The 23,685-nt window shown below is 38.9% G+C and overlaps 1 protein-coding gene across 1 annotated transcript in view; it reads left to right on the forward strand.

Annotated features, from left to right (window-relative positions):
• Positions 1-23,685, forward strand: part of kiaa0825 (KIAA0825 ortholog) — a 163,868-nt gene that overhangs the window by 19,835 nt on the left and 120,348 nt on the right. The window contains exons 5-7 of the mRNA XM_056238189.1: positions 11,474-11,644; positions 13,805-13,890; positions 14,295-14,504. Coding sequence (XP_056094164.1) covers positions 11,474-11,644; positions 13,805-13,890; positions 14,295-14,504 — 467 coding nt within the window. The remainder of the gene's footprint in view (positions 1-11,473; positions 11,645-13,804; positions 13,891-14,294; positions 14,505-23,685) is intronic.

A 23,685-nucleotide genomic window follows, 5' to 3' on the forward strand; every position in this document is an offset into this window, starting at 1 on the left:
AACACTGTATCAAGAAGCCCTTAGGTAAAATGTCATGATTTAAATAGTTGTTTTTCTATTAGTCAGTTACTAAGAGCAACACACTTAGTTATTGGCTTCTTTATGGCTGGTTTTCCAGCTGTCTTAGGAAATCTGAATATGATGCAACATCAAACAATGAGCACTTTGACTGTTGTTGTTGGTTGCAGGGTTTGTGTTTGAGCTACATAGCAGAATTTTATTAAGTAAATGACACATATAGGTTTCGCTTTCAATTGAAGCTATCAAAACAACCTGGCATTTCTTTTCTTTGTCTTGTTAGGTGTTATTTATTGTGCTTTATTCATTCTCCATATTTTGCGGAAAGCTCGTCTGGGAGAAGTGATGGTAGGGGTGGGTGGGGGGGTGAATCTTGACGCACTGTCCCACGGGAGCACCGCCGCTCCTGGCATCACACACTGTCAAAGCACTGAAGCATTTAACAGCTTTTCATGCGCAGATATGCCAGTTTCTTTAACCCCTCCATCTGAAAGGGATGAACAGACTTTGTTCCCCCCCTCCTTCACCAGATGTGGGAGTCTCAGCCCTTTGTACCCATCTTCTTCCATCCCTTGCTTTTCATCCCTCTCACTTTATGTCGTCTTTTTTTTCCCCTGGACTTTTTCTTAGAGGTAATGGGGTGAGGGCTGGGCTCAGGAGACCATACAGGTCAGCTGATCTGGAACAATGAGGAGTTTAAACCCTTACTATCACACCTCAGTGGATTTGTAGCAGACAGGATAAAGAACTGAAAAGGTGGAAGTGAGTGTGTCTGTGTGTGTGTGTGTGAAAGAGAAAGAGCTGGCTGATGTTTGTATGTTCTTGCAGTTTATGTGCACATTACATAATGTATTTGACACTCACAGACATTGTATATTCCACATATATATTTTCTGTCATCATCAGTTCAGCCAGAAAACCAGTATATAGTTTTCTCCGATATGCTGCATTCTCGGAGGAGACTCAGAGAAAATCAATACAAAAAATCAATATTATTTTACTCACTTTTCTGTAGGGCAAAATTTTTTTGTTTGTCAGACATAGGGTCCAAAATATATCCAACATATACACACACGTTACAGGTCAAAAGTTCGGAAACATTACTATTTTTAATGTGTCTGAATCAAGCCTGCTTAAAAGAAAGTATCACAGGTTATACAAAAATATTAAGCAGCACAACTGTTTACAACATTGATAATAAACCAGTATATTAGAATTATATTAAATTATATTTTAAAGTATATTAAAATAGAAAACCATTATTTTAAATTGTAATAATATTTCACAATACTACAGTTTTTTATTCATTTTTGATCAAATAAATGCAACCCTAGTGAGCATAAGAGATTTGAGAATAAGAGACACAATGAAACAATATGACAACACAAGTCATAAGTCTCAATTTCTAGGTCACTAATAAAATACGTAAATTTGTGATGTGATCTTGCGACTTTGTAAAGACAGTCAGATGTTCTTCCAGTGAAGCTCAAGAAGCTCTTCAGATCTCAAATCATGCTGGAGAACATAATCATCAGGTTTCACGGAGGAGTTCATGCAGCTCAAGTGCTGTTGTCATTAAAGCAAAAGGGGGACAAACCAAATAGTATTGAAACATGGGGGGGGGGTCTGTTCTGCAGATACTTTTATTTTGTCTTCAGTGTGGACATAATGTTTTGTTTATTTGATGTCAACCAATTCTGATACACCAGCCACTGATTTTGTTAGTAAATTTGACTAACCTGCTCTACCTGTGGAACATCAATGAATGCATGCAAGAATGGACAGAAATGGAGACTCATAAATCAGTTACTCCCCTCCTTTTTTTTTTTTTTTACTCAAAGAAGGGCCGCCCAACCCCTGCATCCCAGCTGGACTGTGCCTCTGGCATTGACGGAGCCGGTTTAGTGTGTGTCAGTGAGCAACGGGCTGCAACAGACAACCCACTGCACGCTACAGCACTCAGACTCCCTCAGGCCATCAGGGGGCTCCACATGTGATCCGTTCGGGCCCCGGGGCCCCGCCAACCACAACACCACCTTGAGCGCACATCCTGTTTTGTAAGATGGACCGATCTTTGCATTTCCATTTGCATTTAGCTACATGTTTTTGCTTTTCCCCCCTCTCGCAGCTCCTTCCCACATCGGACGAAATATGAACCAGCACATATAAAAACAACTCTAATCCCCAGAGCATCCGCATCTATACGGATCTCTGTGACACTTGGCAGAGCCGTTGTCGTGCTGTCACTCGCAGGCGACGGAGACCGCCGTCATTGACGTGGCTGGTGGATAAATTAGGCTTCTTTCTGAATGACTAATGTTCTGGGTCATGTCGCACATCAGGAACAGGAACGTCCGCCGTTTCTTTTTTAAGATCGGCCTCTCTTTTTTTCTCACCTTTCTGCCAGAGAGGCCAATCAACAGAGAGAGTGAGGAAATGAAATCAGTGGCTAAATTGTTGCGTGATTGCCCATTCCCTAAAGAGGCTGGGCATCATTTGGAGAAAAGCATTTAATAATTGCTTTTAGGGCCATGTCAGACACATGCAATTCCCCGCACTAATGGCCCAGCTAGGCAGAACACGGCCCCAAGGGTCAGTGCAGGACAAGCCAGCCAGCGAGAGCTGGAACCGCACGTCTCTGTTTGTGTGTGTATGTGTGAGACTGAGGGAAGGAGAATGAAAGAAGGAATGAGGGAGCAGGCATGGAGGAGATGAAGTGGCAGCAAGTGTAACCCAAAGGGGAAATGCACTTCAGTGTGAGTTTAATACTCCAGGCCGGGGATTTGGCAACCTGCCACACAGCAATTGTTTACCTTTTTGCTCACTGGCTGCATCTGTTCTGTTTTGTAAACGGGACTAAACTATCTGCCCGTAAACACTGGAATCAATAACAACTGTTTGGGGATTTCCCAGCCTCCCCTACGATTCTTTCTTCTTCTTCTTCTTCTTCTTCTTCTTCTCTCTCCCTCGCTCTCTCTCGTTTTCTTTGTGCCATTTTTCAATGCCCCCCACCCCCCTCTAGTCAAAGCAAGTGTGATGTGAATAGTTTACAAAATGCTTTTTTTATGCTGGAGAGCATTAGAGGAAAAATGATATGGCTTTGCACGTAATTTTATTTATCAATCCTTATTCCTCACTACACAACCATGCGTGACGCACTGTAACTTTTCTGTGATGTTGCCACACCTAAAAATATAGGTTCTTTATTGGCGCCTATGACTCCATAGAACCTTCAAGTCCCCGTGAACCGGAAGTTGCAAACGACTTTTCTCCAGTGTTGTGACGTATTTCCGAGAGAAACGGAATACTAAATGAGGCAAAATGGTGGGCGTGGCTTTTTTCCCAACTAGCACCTGATTGGATCTAGAAAAGTAGGTGTTTTCATTCAGCCTGTCTACTGTCAGTTGGAGGGGCGTGATTACGGATGTTAAGAAGATGCCCAAACCGTTAAACCTACGTCATCAGGCAAGGTCCTCCAACGCAGAGGGGAGGGGAAATTTCAGATTTTGATTAAAGATTACGAAGCCAAAAATTTTTTGGGTGTGGATTGACTTGCATGGATGAATTGTTCACCACAAAACGATCAATTTAGGCAAACAAAGTAAGTATGGTCAATTTTGAATTCATGGGGACTTTCAACATACATGGAATCTTCCCATTGCACAAATAATGTTTTTTATAGTGGAAGAAGTTTCTTTAGATTTTTAAAAAGTTGTTAACACTTTAAGAACTGTTCTTGGAAAGGTTCTTTATGGAAACCCAAAGGCTGCTTCTATGGCGTCACTGCGAAAATTCCCTTTTGCAACCTTTAATTTAAGAGTGTACAGGGACAGTCCTGCTAGTGGAGGAGGTTTAAAAAAAAAAAAAAAAATTATTATGTCAAGCTCTAAAGTATTTTATCAGGTAGAAATTGTCAGAAAAAAAATATTTGTAATATTTTAATATATTTCAATTATTTTCTTGTTCTTAATCCTTATCCATTAAAGAATGGACAGCTGAATAAGTCATAAGGCATTTGGATATTGTTGTGGAAAATATATTCTTTTGTGTTCTGCAGAATAAAGAAAGTCATACAGGCTAGAGTGACATGAGGGTGAATAAATAATGAATTTTGCAGCTTAAAATATCTTTAAACCATGTCTTTGTTTTTTTCTGAGCATAGCGACCAGCAAAGACAGGCTTAACAAGCTCAACGGCATGAGTTTGTTGGAACAATAAAGCATTTTGAAAATAGTTCTTTTTGCAATTAGTCACCAACTTTTCTTCACACGAATCTATCTTATTTTTTTAGAAGACTTAAAATGTAATAATCTTTTGTAGCTTGACTGGCCCTAATCCCATTCACTTTATTATTGTTATTATTATTTTTAAGGAGCAGCTTAGAGATTCCCCCTAAAGCATTAACAAAAAAAGTATGCCTTTAGAATGACATATGGATGATAAATGATTTTTGAATGAGAATTCAATTTTATTATTTATTGAACCTGTTAACCTTCACCAGTGCGTGGGCGCTCTGAAGCGTTTTTTTTTTAAATAGTTCAAAGTTACTATCATATTTAATGTTATTAACTTGACAAACTATACATCATTAAAACGATATAAGACTCAAGTTTCAGTATTTGACCACTATTGTATTCTGAGAAACTTATAGTGACAGTTATGTCTTAATTTGTGTCAGGAGTTATGAAATAAAAAAATGAGTCGTTACCTTTAATATGAATTATGAGCGTCAGCTGCTCTCATTCAGAAAAAAACTCCCGTGCGATCGTCATGACAGCGATTCACAAAACAACGTCCCTCAGGGCTTTTAGCTCAAACATGTGCAGATTTGGAGAAATATTGATAGATTATCATAGGTTTACATCAGATTTCTATAGACAGGAATAATATTGATTGAATTTATACCCAAATGCGTCGATGTAATCATTTTGAGCGCTGTATACTCTGATGTACTGAGTTATCCATTCATACTGAAGTCTGGGGCGCTGTTGCACAGTAAAGTCCATATATGGATCACATGAAGAAGAGCCATAATCATGTGACATTCAGGAAGTCCTGATACATAAACAAAGCTATCCGAGATCGCTGTAAAGTGCAGATAAAGATGTTTTGAAGACAATAAACATGATTGCAATGATATTTGATTTACCTGTGTTCTTCGAGTCATGTCAGGTATTTTCATAATAATAGATTATATGTATAATGTAATGCTAATCGAGATAGACTTTCAAATTGTGCAGAATACAATAAAATAATATATTTTCTATCTGATTTTTTTATCTGAAGCCAAATCAGATTACAGAAAGTTATTTAAAACACTCGACTTGCGCTATAAAGTAAGTTTAGAGCACAAACATAGTTTTTATTCTCATAAATTGTCGTGTATTGATGGTGTGCTAAGCTAACATGCTAGCTAGTACTGAGCACCTGCTACCTAACTTCGGTGTAATTTTTATGATTTTTTTTTCTAAATAAGAATGCTTACTGAAATGTTTCGTTTTTCAAAAAGGGCATTTGATACAGTTTCACTGTGAAGTGAGAACTTTTATAAAAGAAATGAGGGATTGAAACATTGTGAATTGCTAGTCGTTAGTGATTATAATGCAGACAAAAGAAAAGCATATTTAGAGCAATAATCAGGGTGGAGAGGTGTGAATATGTGCAGGGGAGACTGAGACTGAATGGGGCTCGTTTTTGCATCACAAAACAATAGAGGCAATAGACTGAATAGATGCTTATAAGATGACAATAAACCCCAGTCTAATCAAAATAAAGTCATATGACATGATCTTGAAAAACATTGAACTAAATACAGAGTTTTAGACTTATCATCTTCAGATTTTAAATATAACATGGCCAGACATGTGGCTTTAGCTGCAGTGCATTTCTAGATTGCTACAATGCCAACTTCAATTTTATTTTCATGAATATGTTTCATAAAAATAAATGTATAATAACTTTACAAAACTTTGAAGCTATTTATAACTATTTTTTTCATTATGACAATAATTAATTCTACCTTTACAAAAAACTTCCAGGTGTCAGCTTTCAAATGAGATCTTACTTGTGCTTTTAGTACAAAGGATTCATGAACTGTATCTGTTTCAGTTTGGAAATGCCATATCTGGGGATTTTTCAAAAATGGGGTTGCAGGTTAACAGGTTAAATGGTGATAGCTCAAGCATCATCCCTTTCAAGGTCCGAACCTGCAGTCTTTTGTCCTCTCCCATGAACTGAAAAATGTAGTACAGGGTTTGTATAGTGTTACTGTTGCCCACAATGCACTTGGAGCTCCAACATCCTTCACAAAAGTATATGCAACGCTCTTACATTCTTGAAAATAGTGTGCACATATACAGCTTTTACATCTCTATCTTGGATTATAATTGTATTATATTTAGTTTAAATTCCCGGATTTTTCTCAAACACTTGAGTGATGTTCTGTTAAACATTTCTGCCTCATCCGCTGTGCTCACATGTCTTCCCTCTTTTACTACATCTGATATGAGTGTGATGCCCTTTTAACGACCCTGGCGAGGCCCTGACTCTCAGCTCTTTTCACAGTAAACGACACGTATCACTGCTCTCAACACCTTCAACACCTCCACCCCATCAGCGTGTTGTAATAACCCCCATTATGGCTTCAGTGGCTGGGCCATCCTCCTGCAAGACTCCTAATGGTTAGCTATGAGAGAGGCCCTAATAAGCCGTTAATGGCGGGGTAATAAATAGCCTGACAATGGCTGGTGGGAGGAAAAGACAAGATAGAATGACAGCGCAGCATTAAACATAAAGGTGAGATGCCCGCTCTAAGTGTGAGTTAGTGCAGGGGGTGTTGTAGGACGGGTGGGGTTCAAGGACACCTCTGAGAGGGATGGAGACTGAGCAAGGGGCGGGTGACTAGTTTGGTGGGTGATAGGCAAGTGAGGTTTGGTAACATTTTGCATTATAGCCTATGAAGAAGACGATGCCATCATGGAATTTATAGAACATGAACTTTTATTGTCACAGTGAAGGACGTTGTGAGGGTTCTGCTATAGAAAGGAATCAGTGTGTGCAGGAAAATCTATGCGTTGTGCGTTTCTAAAAATACAAGATGTCAACTTTCAGAACTGTTCAGTATGTCCGTTGTTTTTATTAAGAACATTCTCTCTTATTAAAAGGATAGTTCACCCAAAAATAAAAAAATATTTCATTATTTACTTGTTCCAAACTATTGTGACCAACTTTTATCTGGGGAACACAATGGAAGATGTTTGGCAGAATGTCCAAGCTGATCTTTTCTATGATGTAGTTAACTTTATATTGAATGAAATATGAACTTAACATGGACCAAAGACATGAAAACAGGACATGATGTCTCAAGGTGCGACCCTAAAAAGGACAGAATACGCAATACTATCCTGTTTTTTCACGTCATAGTTGCGATGTTGCCCATCACACAGCATTGTTTTGGATGTTCAGTTAGTTCTGTCGCGAATATACATCATAAAGGCCGACCGATCACGTTGTGAACATATTTCTATGACTTTAGGTGTGGTATCTTTAGGTTCAGTGTTACAATTGTTATTGTGAACACTAACAGGACTAAATGTTTTTGCTTTTTTTTTTTGTCCGGACCAAAAGAACCAAGCGAACCGAACTACAAGTGTGAACGCACCCTAACAGTATCATAAAGGTTGTCCATACAATTAATGAGCTATATTCCAAGTCTAATGAATGTTTATTATACTTATATCATATAAAATGTCATGTAATTGTGTGAAGACAACAGACCAAAATTTAAAATGAACTTAAAATCAATTTCCATATCTTTCCATTTTCATTACACTTCTATTTTAATAACATTTTAAAATGGGTTTGTTTGAGGCAAAATGAGACTTTTTTTTGTGAGTGAAAACTAGTAATTTAAATAGTAATTTGTGACTGAATTTAATACAATTTTCCAACAGATTTCACAGCAGTTTCAAGTTGGTCAAATTAATTTGTTGTGTTGACCAATAGAAAGCTGCTTAGTTTAAAAGTGAATTCTGTGTGAGCTGTGCTTCATTTATTCGCTACACTATTGACAATGGAACTTTTTTTGTCCACAAAATTTCACTAATGTGACCACAAATGTGATGATAAAATCAAAATTTCTGGCTGGTTAGTTTTTTTTTTTTTTTTTTTTTTAAATCACAGAACCCATTCACCCAGTTTACAACTCTTTGCGCTTCTGGCCACTGGTTGGCATTGCAGAGCACTGGGCATCAAAACATCAAACACAAGAACTGTTTCTTCCCACAAGCCATATCTATCTGTAACTGTTAGCACACCAACTATTGTCTTTTATTGACAGTGCATTGATCTCTAGGGCATTATGTAGTAAAGATGTGCATTATGTAATTTGAGGTCCTAGGCCAATGAAGCACTTATTACAGTAATTCCATCATGATGGAAATGGATGTCATTGAAATGTTTATTGTTAATCCTGGAGTTGTAAAGAGATACATATGCTACTATAGGACTCGCATAGACATTCCCAGTACACATGTGTTACTTGTGTGCTGCATGTGGCGCTTAATGCACAGGTCTTATACATAATGCATTATGTTTGGAGTTATTTTACTGACAGGCTGATGTGCTTGTATGAGGGGGAGCGGATCTCAGTGGAGTGGATCTCCATGCATTCGTGTAGCCGTTTTCCCAGTTCTGCCTCACAGTCTCCCTCTGGACCCCATTAATGAAGAACCAAGATGCTGGTATGACACTCACCCGTGAAAAAAAAAAAAAAAGTGCACACACCTACACACACATATACATCACAAATGCATGAATTCCAAGGTGCTCCTCAACTCACCTCATGGGGTCTGTCTCTGCATCTCTATAATCTACTAGTTTGCGAAATTATAAAATTACACACAAAAAAAAAAGCAAAACAAATTTACGGACGATCAATGCATGTGCCTGATTAAGTGGAGAGAAATGAGAGAATAAGATTGTTGGCATGTTGTCGGCTTGACGATAACAAAGTGACAATATGGTGTTAGAATCCAGAGGCGATATTGTTGCAATTATTGGGGCTCCTTTCTTTTTATTTCTCCCCTCCCTCCATCGCCTTCCCACTCAATCTTCCTGGAGCTTTCATAGCTGGGGCTAATGCCTTCCTGATCCACTCCCCAATGCCTTTTCTGTCAGAGGAAGTCATTTAAGAGCACACACAAAAGTATTTGTCGAAGTGTCTGAAAATACCGCAGCCCTCTTCTCCGCGGCCCATTCTTCAGTCCTAATGCGGAACATCCCCTGGGTGATGGCTTTGGCAGCTGCAGAAATGGGAGAGCCACGCTGGAGATGAGGGTCATCGGCGGGTTACAGGAGAAAGTTTGTGCCCAGCAATGTTTGACTGTAGATTCGAGAGGAAACTTTACGGCCTCTGTGGGATCGGTGTAGATTGCGAGGCCACGGTTCACAGCCCCCCTGGTGTCAAATGCACATTCACAAAGTCTTTATTATTTCATTTATTTGAGAAAGGTGCAATCTTGGATTCCAGTGTTACATATTGTTGGAATGTCCTTAAAGTAACCTTCAAAAACTTTTTCAATTTTCTAAAAATGCATCATGAAAAATTAAATATGATGTTAAAATTAAAAAAGACCAGTTTGGAGGTCAAGGTTTTGGGTTGGTTTGCATGGTCCAATTATCCCCTGCTGGGAGATACCGTATACACTACCATTCAAATGTTTGGAGTCGGATTTATTTGATTAAAAAAATACAGTAAAAATGTCCACATTTTCAGCAGTCATAACTCCAGTCTTCATGTTCCTTCAGAAGTCACCTGGGCCTGTTTACACCTGGTCACTTCATGCGTTTTCTCTGATCAGATAGCTATCTGATCGTGAAAAGACCAGGTGTAAAATGCCCTCCGAAACACTATCCGATCAGTCAAACCACTTCAGGACGTGGTCTGAGACGCATTCCAGACGAAACTGGACAAGTGTAAATGCATCTGGTTGTTGAAACCACATACAGTACGTACATTTTGCTCCTCTCAAAATGTTACAAAATAAACATGTGAGAGTGTCTTATAGGCCAGCTATGACATGTTATGACATCGCAGAAGCTCAACACACAATCATCTTCATTAAAAGTATTGAGACTAAATGATCTTACCAGTACTGGTGCCGCCTTTTCTCATATTGCGTTCTTTGATCTTGAAATGAGCTGATGATAAATAACAATGTTGCTTTCGTTGACGTGAACTCTGTTAAATTTGCATATAGCAAGGAAAGTAAAGATTGTATATTCATTTTGCGGAGACAGATTTATGTGGCAGAGTGTAGATGGAACCGTTTTAACAAATCAGAGCTATCCGATCAGTTGAAACCAGGTGTAAACAGGCCCATTCTTATGCTGATTTACTCAAGAAATATTTCTTATTATTGTCGATGTTGAAAACAATTGTGCTGCTTGATATTTTTGTGGAACCTGTGACCTTTTCTTTTTCATGATTCTTTGATGAATAGAAAGTTCAAAAGAACATAATTTATTTGAAATGGGATTTTTTTTTTATCTTTACGGTAACTTTTGATCAATTTAATGCATCCTTGCTGTGTAAAAGTATTATATTCCTGCCTATAGTAGCTAGATGTTTCACCAATGGGCAGATTATTTTGAAAGACTCCTAAATGTGTGAAATGGACTGGTTTAGAGAATTTATTGAAGGCTGTTGTGTAGTGTAACATTTCTGGACTGATGTTGATGTGCTTACATTTCAAGCTTCTAAATTCTTAACCCATATAAACTGTCTGTATGACAAACCTTCACATTTGGAATCTCCAGAGGAACCCATCAAATGAGATTCTACAGATGGATTCATTTGATAAATCTGTCCCTATAGTTATGCACATCTTAAAAAAAGAAGAAGATCTGCATCTGTCATTTGCATCTGACTTGTACAAACTAAATACAGGATATGCATAATCCACAATCCTTCACTCTTTTATCCTGGTTTGGTGCTGGTCAAGCTGGTGGACTAACGTAGCCATCCCGTTCATCTCCAAAATGTAGCTGCTGAAGCTTGTCGACAAGTATGGTCTTTTTTTTTTAAGCCATTTGACTGAAGAAGTTAAACTAGTTTACATGTATTTGCATTTAATCATTTAGCAAGAGCTTGTATCCATAGTAACTTTCAAATGAGGAGCATAACAAGCAATCTATCATACAAGAAACAACAACATTTATCACAATGCCATGTTTTAAGAGTAAACCAGAGTTGTGCAGAAGTAAAAATGATTTTGTATATGGTTGTGTTTTAGTTAAGTGCTTACAAAAGAGTTCAACTACTTCTTAAAGTTTGTGATGGACTAAGATGGGAGGACCAAGGAGAACGAATGGAGGTTGAAAGCTCCACCATAGAACCGCAACACAAAATACGCTGTTTTGTGCATGACTAACTCTTTGTTTTGTCCATTTACAGCTCCTCAGGATCGTCCCCGAAGAGGACGAAACTTCTGCCTCACCTCCCATCAGCTCAGGTGCCTGACCCAGCTGACCTCCACCTTACTGGAGCTGGAACAAACTGTGGAGGACCTGGCAACCCATCTGGGTTTCCTTAACTGCGCTGGAGAATCAGTCTGCAGTGTCAAAGGTACACTTTAACAACCATCGCTAAACATTACCACATCCAAATGCGAACTAGAGTCAAGTCCATCCGTTGCAGGTCAGTGCAGCTCAGCAATCCTGATTTAATAGGGAACATTCTGTCATCATTTACTCACCCTAATGTCATTCAAAACCTGAATGACTTCCTTTTGAGAAGATATTGTGAAGGAGATATTGTTAAAATGTCTACAATGAAGTCGTTGTTTTGAACAGCACCGGTCAATATTTGGGACTTTTTTTTTTTTTTGAAGGAAATAACTAGGCCTACTTATTCAGCAAATTCATCAGTAAAGACATTTATAAAGTTACAACAGATTTATATTTCAAATAAATACTATTCTTTTGAACTTGGTTTTCATCAAAGAATCCTGAAAAAAATGTATCACGGTTTCCACAAAGATGTTAAGCAGCAAACTGTATAATAATAATAAACAATCTTGAGCTACAAATCAGCATATTACAATGATTTATGAAGGATCATGTGACACTGGAGTAATGATGCTGAAAATTCATCTTTGCCAGCACAGGAATAAATATGCCGATATAATAAATATTGTAATAATATTTCACAATATTACTATTTTTACTGTATTCTTGATCAAATAAATGCAGCCTTGTTCTGCATAAGAGACTACTTTCAAATCTTACCGCCCCCAAACTTTTGAACGGTAGTATATATTCAAAAACAATTGATTGGACAAAAAAAAAAGTTCTTCAAAACATCTTCTTTTGTGTTCCACAGAAGAAAGTAAGCCTTGACACAATATGAGGGTGAGCAAATTATAACAGAGTTTTCATGTTTGGCTGAACTATCCCTTTAAATATCATAGTTTCTGATCTCTTAATCAACGAAACACCCATAGTAAGCAAATGTCCCCCTGCAGCAACTGTGAAAACATATACAGATAACTGTTTTATGTTGCTCTCGGACTGAATGTGATATATGCCAGTCAACAAGATATATGGTTGTTGTTTTTTCCCCGATGAATATCACCATAGTGTAAATAAATGGCAGCCGATCAAGATTTCTGACAACAGTCTCCTGCAAATCTGACATGTGAAATGATTTGTCACCATGGGAGCGGAAAACCTCCAGCTATATTGTGCTCGACGGAGCCTTTAAATACGACAAGCCTCCAATTCCTGCGTATAATAGCGACATCTCTACAGGCAGCTTATGAGACCAGACTGCTGGCCTGTAGAAGTACCTTGTATACATATGCTTTTTTTAATGAGAGTTTTCTCGGCTTTCTTTACAGCTTTTTTTACTGTTCCTAATGTGTGTGTGTTTTGTTTTCGCATATAGAAACACTTCTACACGCACAAATTGAGGAGGCCGGAAATTTCTTTTCATTTTTTTTTTTCTGCTATGAAAGTGACTGGTGCGTATAGTAATTTCTGTAAAGGTTACATTAAAAAACAGGACAAGCAGAAAAGGGCTGGATTTACTGAGAAGTAAACAGCCTTTAAAGGGCAGTTATCCAAATCATTAATTCAGCCAATCAAACGACTTAATTACCAGAAATTCATCAGATGGGCTTAAAGGTCAAAAAGTGACATGCTGGCTGCTTCTCTCCTCCTTCGCCTGGCTCGGCTCTCTCTCTTCTTCAACTAAATTGCCTCGCCCGGGGTCTCACTTCCGAAGCGTCTGATTAGAAAAATGCGGCCTTGATGCATGCACTTTTAATTTGCCCACAACAAGCATACACACACACACACTTATCCTCCCTCTAACCCTTCCATGGATTAGCCCAGATATGGCCATAGCTATCGGGGGTTCAAATCAACTCCAAAGCCTCTGAATTTAACAAAGCTTACTGTTGCAATTACTGCGTCCGCTTTTTAGTTTTCCCCCCCGCTTTATTGGGTGAATCACGTTGTTGTTTGTTGGTCGTCACTGCGCAGAGGAGTTTAATATGTTGGCCTGGCCTGACCCTGGCACCCCACACATTGACTTCTTTTCCAAAGGCACCATGTAGAGCGTGAATGCATATGCTAATATGCTAACGGAACATATGAGATGTTCCTGCGTGAAATGTTTTAATGAGCTGGAAATTAGAGGATTTGGAGCTCACTTCCTTTCGTAAAGCTGTAGTGACAGTTTACTGTGGATGCATTGTGAGTGTTTTTTGCTTTTTCCATGCAGGGGTCCTGAAGAAGGTCAGGGATGATATGGAGGTGACGGCAGCAGAAGACAAAGCCGCTACTGATCTTGTTCTGCCAAGCACAGAGGTGATACACATCCCTTATTTATTCACTTCTGGTGCAAATACTGTACCGGTAATACTATTTTTAATTGCACCATTATGATTTTTGAAACAACCCTCCAATATAGAACTTTACCGAATGTGTTTTTATTGTAATCAACATATCTATTGCTCTTGCGTGAGGTTAAGGGTTTAAACAAAACCCTAACCCTAAAAACTCCAAGAACCCCCTGGAGAGTTGGAACACCATATTATTGAGTTGGTGAATTTTGCATTGGCAAGCAGTACTGTACATTATATCCTTAAATGCATGTTTTGTTTTGTAACCATTAAAATACTTTATATTCCAGTCTGACTAGATTTTGCATGGTATTTATGTATTTGTGTGTGTGTGTGTGTGTGTGTGTGTGTGTGTGTGTGTGTGTTTAGGTGGTGTTTCTTGAGTTTGGGTGGAGGGCTACATTTAGAGACCTCATTCCTCAGATGGCTCACTGTGTGAAGGTGGTGTTGGATGACGTGTGCAATAAGAATCTGGAGCAGGAGGAAGCCGTACATGCATCGAGCTCTGCTAACATCTCCATAACCCCTGTTGACCACAGACACGGTCCAGAGAGAGACTCTCCCAAGATGGTGGCGAAGGTAACTTAATAGTAATTTAAATAAATGAAGAATCATACACACACACACACACACACACACATACACACACAGACACACAAGTGGGAGAGAGCGCGGGAGAAAGAGTATGTGCTTTCCGTACCTTATGTAAGGGTTAATGCCCGACGAGGTGTCCATTGTCAGGTTTTAATGGACGACGGCGAGGTGTGAACCGGAAGGTGCCTCCGCCGAAGTCCATTAAAACCTGACAATGGACACCTCGGAGGGCATTAACCCGCTTATACCATGGCCACTTGCCAAATAAAACATTTTTTAAACATTAGTTTATATTTTAATTAGGCTAAATCTAGTTTTTACAAATAATAACTTGCCTGACGGTTTATTTAGCAACCGGAGATATTTATAGTCCGCTCAGCTTGTAGAACCCTTCAGGTTCAAAAATGCTTTTTTTTTTTCATGAAACTCAAAGGTAGGCATAGTTATTTTTTTATTACACATAAAACAATTAATCAAACAACAATCAAACGAAAAAAAACAATTAGTTCTGCGCTCCAGCGATTAGCGATTATAGAGGGCAATAAATTAATCAGATCAATCTCCGTTTTATTTACATTTTTTCTTTCTTCAGCAGCATCCCAGTCGTCAAAGTTGTCATATTCTCCATAAATGTTAAAAGAAATAACAAAGTCGCTCATTGTTGTATTAGTAGGCCATGTAATATCTAACTAACGTTAGATGTTTGTTTTGATAGAGCAAATTGTTAACTGATACTTTGACTGCCTGTTGCTATGGTTACTCACAGCTGTTGTAGGCAGCGCGTTTATTTATTAATTTTGAATGGTAAACAGTCAGTTTCACCAGAACTACTTTACTAGGTGTCCTCTATCACTTCTTAACGGACACCCTGCAGCCAATCTGAATCGAGTATTCACCCAGACCATGGTATAAAAAACCGTACATTATAAAACGGAATTTTGTTAAATTGTTGTTTTTGTCCTATTGTTTACTATATGTATTTGCTTGGTCAGTGTCGTTGTGTTTTTTTTGTGTGTTTTTTTTTCTGTTGTAGGCTGTACCTTTGAAATAACTGAAATCATTTGGCCAAGTGTAATGCGGTCAAGACCTGCCTGGAACTACTTTAGCCGTGCGTTTCCCTGAAAATAATTGCACACCTTAGAACGTTCGTCAACCATTCAGATTCAAGCATTCAACAGCGTCGTAATATAATAAATGCTATGTAATGTAATGTAATGTAACTGACAAATGAGAACTAAAACACAGCATATATAAGTAAAAACAAAGATGATTGGATTAACACAGGTGATACAAACGAGGGAACCGATGAGTAACCATAGAAACAAACTAGAACGCAATGAGTAACCTAGGAGACAAACAAGTGGCGGGAAACTGAGAACAAATGAGACATGTGACTGAGGGATACAAACTAAAAGTCCATGAGGGTGTAACTAAGAATAATTGTGAAAAGGCCGCACAGTGTAAGTGCTTTTTGTGTATGCATGGTTTCAGTTGTTCCTATTTGTTGCGTATATTTAGTATACTTTTTTGTACGAAAGTTTTTGGTGAATCATCATTTGTTCATGAAAACATTTGTACGCAGCTTTTACAAACAAATGTGTGCGTACGTATGCTTAGTGATAGAGACCCAATGCGTCCTGTCTGAAACAAAGTATTAATTCCTTGGAAAAAAAAACCTTTCTGACCCCAAACTTTTGAATGATAGTATACTCAAAACATAGTTAGGTAATGACTTGTTTATATGCTGTTATGATAGAATCACGTTAGCTTAGCAACTGAGCACTATTCATGCGGTGCACCGAGTTTCTGCACATGTACTGTTGAGCATTCCAAATAGTCTCTTATGAACGAGGAAGCTTGTAGGCTGTATGCATCAAGGCAGCTCACTAGGTTTTGAAACAGAGCTATAGAGGAAGGTATTTGTGAATATTTCCTTACCTTTCTAGTCTCTTTTGAAATACTCCAGTGGTTCACAGTGACATGACATGTCTGGCACCGTGGCTCCAGGAGCATCCTCCGGTCCTGTGAGTTTGCTCTGTGGCCCAGTGTCTTGCCTCATTTTATCCCTCATCACGGAGGTCCCCGTCTGAGACAAGCTCCACTCGCTGCAGCTCAGGCAGATTGATGAGCCATCACAGCCCCAAAGGATGGCCTCTGAGCTTGGATAGGATGCAGGTGTTTCAATCCATGCATGCTCCGTTCACCATCCCTTTTTTTTCTAGTTAAAAACATGTTTACACTTAAGTGATTAAAACACATAGACACACACACACGTTTTGATTTTAGATTATACATTGTAATTCTTTAGAACTTTCTATTCATCAAAGATTCCTGGGGGTGAAAAAAATGCATCACGGTTTCCACAAAAATGTTAAAGGAATAGTTCACCCAAAAATGAAAATTACCCCATGATTTACTCACCCTCAAGCCATCCTAGGTTTATATGACATTCTTCTTTTAGACGAATACAATCGGAGTTATATTAAAAAAATGTCCTGGCTCTTCCGAGCTTTATAATGGTAGGGAATGGCCGTTTCTGTTTTGGAGTCCATACAAGTGCATCCCTCCATGATAAAAGTGCTTCTCACGGCTCTGGGGGGTTAATAAAGGCCTTCTGAACTGTGAAGCGATGCGTTAGTGTAAGAAAAATCCATATTTAAAACTTCATCGACTAAAATAACTAGCTTCTGGCAGACTGCCTACGCAAGTCGACTTACGCCAAAAGAGTAACACTTGACAATGTATGAAGCTTGAAAGACCCAGGACATTTTTTTAATATACCTCCGATTGTATTCGTCTGAAAGAAGAATATCATATACACCTAGTATGGCTTCAGGGTGAGTAAATCGTGGGCTAATTTTAATTTTTGGGTGAACTAACCCTTTAAGCAGCACAACTGTTTCCAACATTGTTAATAATAAGAAATGTTTCTTGAGCAGCAAATCAGCATATTATAGAATGATTTCTGAATGATCGTGTGGGTCTGAAGAATGAAGTAATGATGCTGAAAGTCATTTTAGATTGAAATAATTTTTCACAATATTCATTTTTTCCGTATTTTGGATCAGATAAAGGCAGTCTCGGTGAGCACAAGAGACTTTCAAACACATTTAAAATTCTTACCAACCCTCAATTTTTTTAACAGAGGTGTACAAACACTCACCTAAAGGATTATTAGGAACACCATACTAATACTGTGTTTGACCCCCTTTCGCCTTCAGAACTGCCTTAATTCTACGTGGCATTGATTCAACAAGGTGCTGAAAGCATTCTTTAGAAATGTTGGCCCATATTGATAGGATAGCATCTTGCAGTTGATGGAGATTTGTGGGATGCACATCCAGGTTCCACCACATAACAAATATGCTCTATTGGGTTGAGATCTGGTGACTGTGGGGGCCATTTTAGTACAGTGAACTCATTGTCATGTTCAAGAAACCAATTTGAAATGATTCGAGCTTTGTGACATGGTGCATTATCCTGCTGGAAGTAGCCATCAGAGGATGGGTACATGGTGGCCATAAAGGGATGGACATAGTCAGAAACAATGCTCAGGTAGGCCGTGGCATTTAAACGATGCCCAATTGGCACTAAGGGGCCTAAAGTGTGCCAAGAAAACATCCCCCACACCATTACACCACCACCACTAGCCTGCACAGTGGTAACAAGGCATGATGGATCCATGTTCTCATTCTGTTTACACCAAATTCTGACTCTACCATCTGATTGTCTCAACAGAAATCGAGACTCATCAGACCAGGCAAGATTTTTCCAGTCTTCAACTGTCCAATTTTGGTGAGCTCTTGCAAATTGTAGCCTCTTTTTCCTATTTGTAGTGGAGATGAGTGGTACCCGGTGGGGTCTTCTGCTGTTGTAGCCCATCCGCCTCAAGGTTGTGCGTGTTGTGGCTTCACAAATGCTTTGCTGTATACCTCGGTTGTAACGAGTGGTTATTTCAGTCAAAGTTGCTCTTCTATCAGCTTGAATCAGTCGGCCAATTCTCCTCTGACCTCTAACATCAACAAGGCATTTTCGCCCACAGGACTGCCGCATACTGGATGTTTTTCCCTTTTCACACCATTCTTTGTAAACCCTAGAAATGGTTGTGCGTGAAAATCCCAGTAACTGAGCAAATTGTGAAATACTCAGACCGGCCCGTCTGGCACCAACAACCATGCCACGCTCAGAATAGTTTAAATCACCTTTCTTTCCCATTCTGACATTCAGTTTGGAGTTCAGGAGATTGTCTTGACCAGGACCACACCCCTAAATGCATTGAAGCAACTGCCATGTGATTGGTTGATTTGATAATTGCATTAATGAGAAATTGAACAGGTGTTCCTAATAATCCTTTAGGTGAGTGTATACAAGTACCATATTTTCTGGACTTGAAGTTGCAGTTTTTTTAGTCATCTGAAACCTGCTTTGACTCATATTCCAAAGCGAATTATTAGGAACACCATACTAATACTGTGTTTGACCCCCTTTCGCCTTCAGAACTGCCTTAATTCTACGTGGCATTGATTCAACAAGGTGCTGAAAGCATTCTTTAGAAATGTTGGCCCATATTGATAGGATAGCATCTTGCAGTTGATGGAGATTTGTGGGATGCACATCCAGGTTCCACCACATAACAAATATGCTCTATTGGGTTGAGATCTGGTGACTGTGGGGGCCATTTTAGTACAGTGAACTCATTGTCATGTTCAAGAAACCAATTTGAAATGATTCGAGCTTTGTGACATGGTGCATTATCCTGCTGGAAGTAGCCATCAGAGGATGGGTACATGGTGGCCATAAAGGGATGGACATAGTCAGAAACAATGCTCAGGTAGGCCGTGGCATTTAAACGATGCCCAATTGGCACTAAGGGGCCTAAAGTGTGCCAAGAAAACATCCCCCACACCATTACACCACCACCACTAGCCTGCACAGTGGTAACAAGGCATGATGGATCCATGTTCTCATTCTGTTTACACCAAATTCTGACTCTACCATCTGATTGTCTCAACAGAAATCGAGACTCATCAGACCAGGCAAGATTTTTCCAGTCTTCAACTGTCCAATTTTGGTGAGCTCTTGCAAATTGTAGCCTCTTTTTCCTATTTGTAGTGGAGATGAGTGGTACCCGGTGGGGTCTTCTGCTGTTGTAGCCCATCCGCCTCAAGGTTGTGCGTGTTGTGGCTTCACAAATGCTTTGCTGTATACCTCGGTTGTAACGAGTGGTTATTTCAGTCAAAGTTGCTCTTCTATCAGCTTGAATCAGTCGGCCAATTCTCCTCTGACCTCTAACATCAACAAGGCATTTTCGCCCACAGGACTGCCGCATACTGGATGTTTTTCCCTTTTCACACCATTCTTTGTAAACCCTAGAAATGGTTGTGCGTGAAAATCCCAGTAACTGAGCAAATTGTGAAATACTCAGACCGGCCCGTCTGGCACCAACAACCATGCCACGCTCAGAATAGTTTAAATCACCTTTCTTTCCCATTCTGACATTCAGTTTGGAGTTCAGGAGATTGTCTTGACCAGGACCACACCCCTAAATGCATTGAAGCAACTGCCATGTGATTGGTTGATTTGATAATTGCATTAATGAGAAATTGAACAGGTGTTCCTAATAATCCTTTAGGTGAGTGTATACAAGTACCATATTTTCTGGACTTGAAGTTGCAGTTTTTTTAGTCATCTGAAACCTGCTTTGACTCATATTCCAAAGCGACTTACATAATGCTATTAACTTCAAACATGTTCTCAGGTACAACTTACTTCCTGGAAAATATGGTAAATTCCTTTTTTCATTTTTCTGCATTTTTTTAAGAATTGACCTCTGCATGCAAAGCTGCTTTTAAACCTTCGTCGAACATAAAAAAAAGATGCTTTTGCACAACATGGCCTCAGCTCATGAAGTTTAGAAAGTCAGCGTTCATGTCTGATTTCCATACCATTTTATTGATGCTGCCGACACCCCTGGAACCACATCACTAACAAGTGTCAAAATTTGTTCACACTCAAGACCTGTACGACACATTTACGTGTAGGTCAGTGCTTCAGAATGAGCAGCCCTCATCTCAAAGGTTAGCATGTGCATTTATTTGCATTCTCTGCTACCCTGAGTGTCTGAGAACCCCTTCTTTTTGACACGTGTCACCGCGGCCCATAAGTAGGCAGCGTTATGCTAGCCCAGACCTGACTTAGCTAGAACGTAGTCAGTCCAGATGCATTACAGAGATCAATACTTCACCCATTCATATTCATACATTCATGCTTTGTTTCGAACTCTCAGAGTCGCCGGACCTCCCGTCTGCATAATATTTCAGCAAACCATTTATCAACCTGAAACCGCGATCCAGCTATTGACCACCTCGCGTTGACGATCGTCCTTAACCCTGTGTGAGGAGAAGGATTTAGCACTGTTCAAAGGTGCAAGAAGACTGCTGCAGAGTTGAGCTCTTAAATGTTTTAAAGCTTTGCTGAGAAATAACCTTGTGGTGGCTGTCCTGTTGGAATCCATATCTTTGATCTGCTCTAGTTAAGGGTTCTCCGAACCGGAGCAGCAGGCTTTAGAAAGCCATAAATCTCACCGACACCTCTCGGGTGCTCATCACCTTGGATTGGGGCGAATCTTTGCATTCTCGCCCACATCTCTCTCATGCTTCCCACTAAGCTTATAATAACAACACTCAGTCTATTTTCGACTCGCTGTCCGACCAGCCGATTGTTTCAAGACCTGTTCAGCCTTTTGGGGCTTCCGGTTTGGCGGGTCTCTTAGGGCGCTTTAGGGATGTCGAAAGCAGCACTAAAAATGATACCAGTTTTCGTATCGGTATCATTATACAGAGTGCCAACATGTCCAACAGGTCATGTTGTAATGTGGCTAAGCAAAATGCACCTCTTAGTCTAAAGTGAATGTGAACAGGAAAGAAACATCAGATGTGTCATTTTTTGTCTGTTAGGCCTTGCAATGAAGGTCAATAGACCTCCCTTTGACTCTTATGATCTTAATATTAATTAAAGATTATTAATTAGGAAAAAAGAAACTCACTCACGGTTCTTAATTTATTTACTGTTTTTTTATTTGTATAAACTTGAAGCAGCATTTATTCATTCGATAAATACTTTCAACATTCCATTGTTTTAATTTAATTAGACAATTTTAATTTATCTACCTAATTGATAGATACTTGCAGCATACCATCGTTTTATTTTTTATTTAATATTTATAGTTAGTTTATTATTAAAATAATCAAATTATTCAAATTTATTAATAATAAAAATATTAAAAGTAATTATAATATTATAGTTAATATAATAATAAATGACTAACTATTAATTGTCTTTTATAATTATCATTTGATTATAATAAGCTTTTTTTTTACTGACTTTCCATTTGTTCAATTACCTGAAAATCAATATTGTATTAATTTATAAATATTTACAACATGCATTTACATTTTTTATTACATTTTATAATTATAGTTTATTATAATATTTACAAATAATAGTTATTAAAATGTAAAAATTATACAGAAAAACAATTATTATATTATAGTTATAATAATATAGTCATAAACTTTTATAAATATAATTTATTATAATTAAGTTTTTAAATAAAGGAGTGTTTTTTTTTTTTTGTTGCAATATTGAAGCTTGTATTGTGAATAGTGAAATCTCACTGGTATTGCTACTAAAATGTTATATGGCGTGCTGCATCTGTTGTGTCTGAACATAGAGGAATGGCAGGCTGTGTATTGCAGATGCTGAAGTTTAGTGGAGAAGTATGAAGTCACCTCTCTCTTGCCTGTCCATGCTTGATTGATAGACCTGCTATTGGAAAAAGTTTCCATTTAACATGTGCTGGGTTTTTTCCTCTATGTTCGCAGAGGCCTTGGGACACGGTAACTCCCTGTGGAAGGGGGAAAGGGTGGATAGAGGGAGATATATACAACGCACACGTGTATTTTACTGCTCTCGAATAGCCCGGCACCGTAACTCATTTCTATAGGTATATAAATTCGACAGTGAACCCAGCACGTGCGTCTGGCTCTTCGGCATGGCCCGATCCGCTGCCGTAACTGCTGATCTGCATTAAACGTGTGGCTGGAAGGAGGGATGGAGAAAGGGATGAATGGAAGCGCTAGATGGGGATAGATCCACAATGATGTCTTCATTTGTCAAGTGTTGGAGAAATATGGGTGGAGGAAGTTTGGTGTATGTTCCGTTCCAGGCCTGCCTCTTTTTTGGCAATAACCCTCAGGGGTCTTCCTTTCAAGCAGGGTGTCTCCCTAGGCAGTGTAAGGCAGATGTAACAAGCACACACACTTTCGTAATCATTTTGAAGAGAAAATGCCATTGCTGATTCCCTGTTTCCTCCAGGACAAATGTGGAAAAATGAGATAAGTGTCGCTGCTCTCTCCAGGCTCCACAGGAGGGGAACTACAGGTATTTGAATTCGAAAATGGCCCTGAATGTCTCTCACAGTCATATCGGCATGGATGATCCGGTTATTCTATTGCAATAAATGCTAGTTGGTTCGCATATGGTAGAGTTGTGTGAGCTGCTGAAATGCAATTTCGGTCTACAAAAAGGGAAGTTTGAGTGTAGTACGATAAGGATTTTCTTAGTGTATAGCGCTGAATGTTTTTTGTCGGATTTAAGAGGGACAGGATGGAGTACATAAAAGTTTTTTTCCACAATAACTATCTGCAAATAATTCAACTGAATGGTCATGATGGTAAAGAAGCACTGTCTAGTGTGGATAACAGTATAGTTGCACCAAACAAGTTCTTAAGTGTTAAAAAATAAATCCGTCAGGGTCGGAGATGAAGCCTGTCAGGTTGTTCATGTACTTCAATATGTTGTGTTGTGTCATTTCCTAAGCCAATGGCTCTCTTTCACTTATTATTTCCTGTCAAAACTGTCCGGTTGATTTACAGGCAAAATAAAATAATAAAATAAATTGATTCATTAATTATACACATGATTATGTTTTATTCATTGTCTTTAATAATGTGGAATTTTGCAGGGGCAAAATAATTGAGTTGTGAAGTGGTGGACACATTAAAGGCACAGTATGTAAGTTTCGCCACTAGAGGACGCTTATTCAAAACAATCACGAAGGCATAGCCTGATGACGCTGTGAATGAGTGTGGAATCATGGGAGTTG

This window comes from Rhinichthys klamathensis, unplaced genomic scaffold (genome assembly GCF_029890125.1).
Source record: "Rhinichthys klamathensis goyatoka isolate OS25496 unplaced genomic scaffold, OSU_Roscu_1.1 h1tg000019l_1, whole genome shotgun sequence".
NCBI classification, from domain to species: Eukaryota; Metazoa; Chordata; class Actinopteri; order Cypriniformes; family Leuciscidae; genus Rhinichthys; species Rhinichthys klamathensis.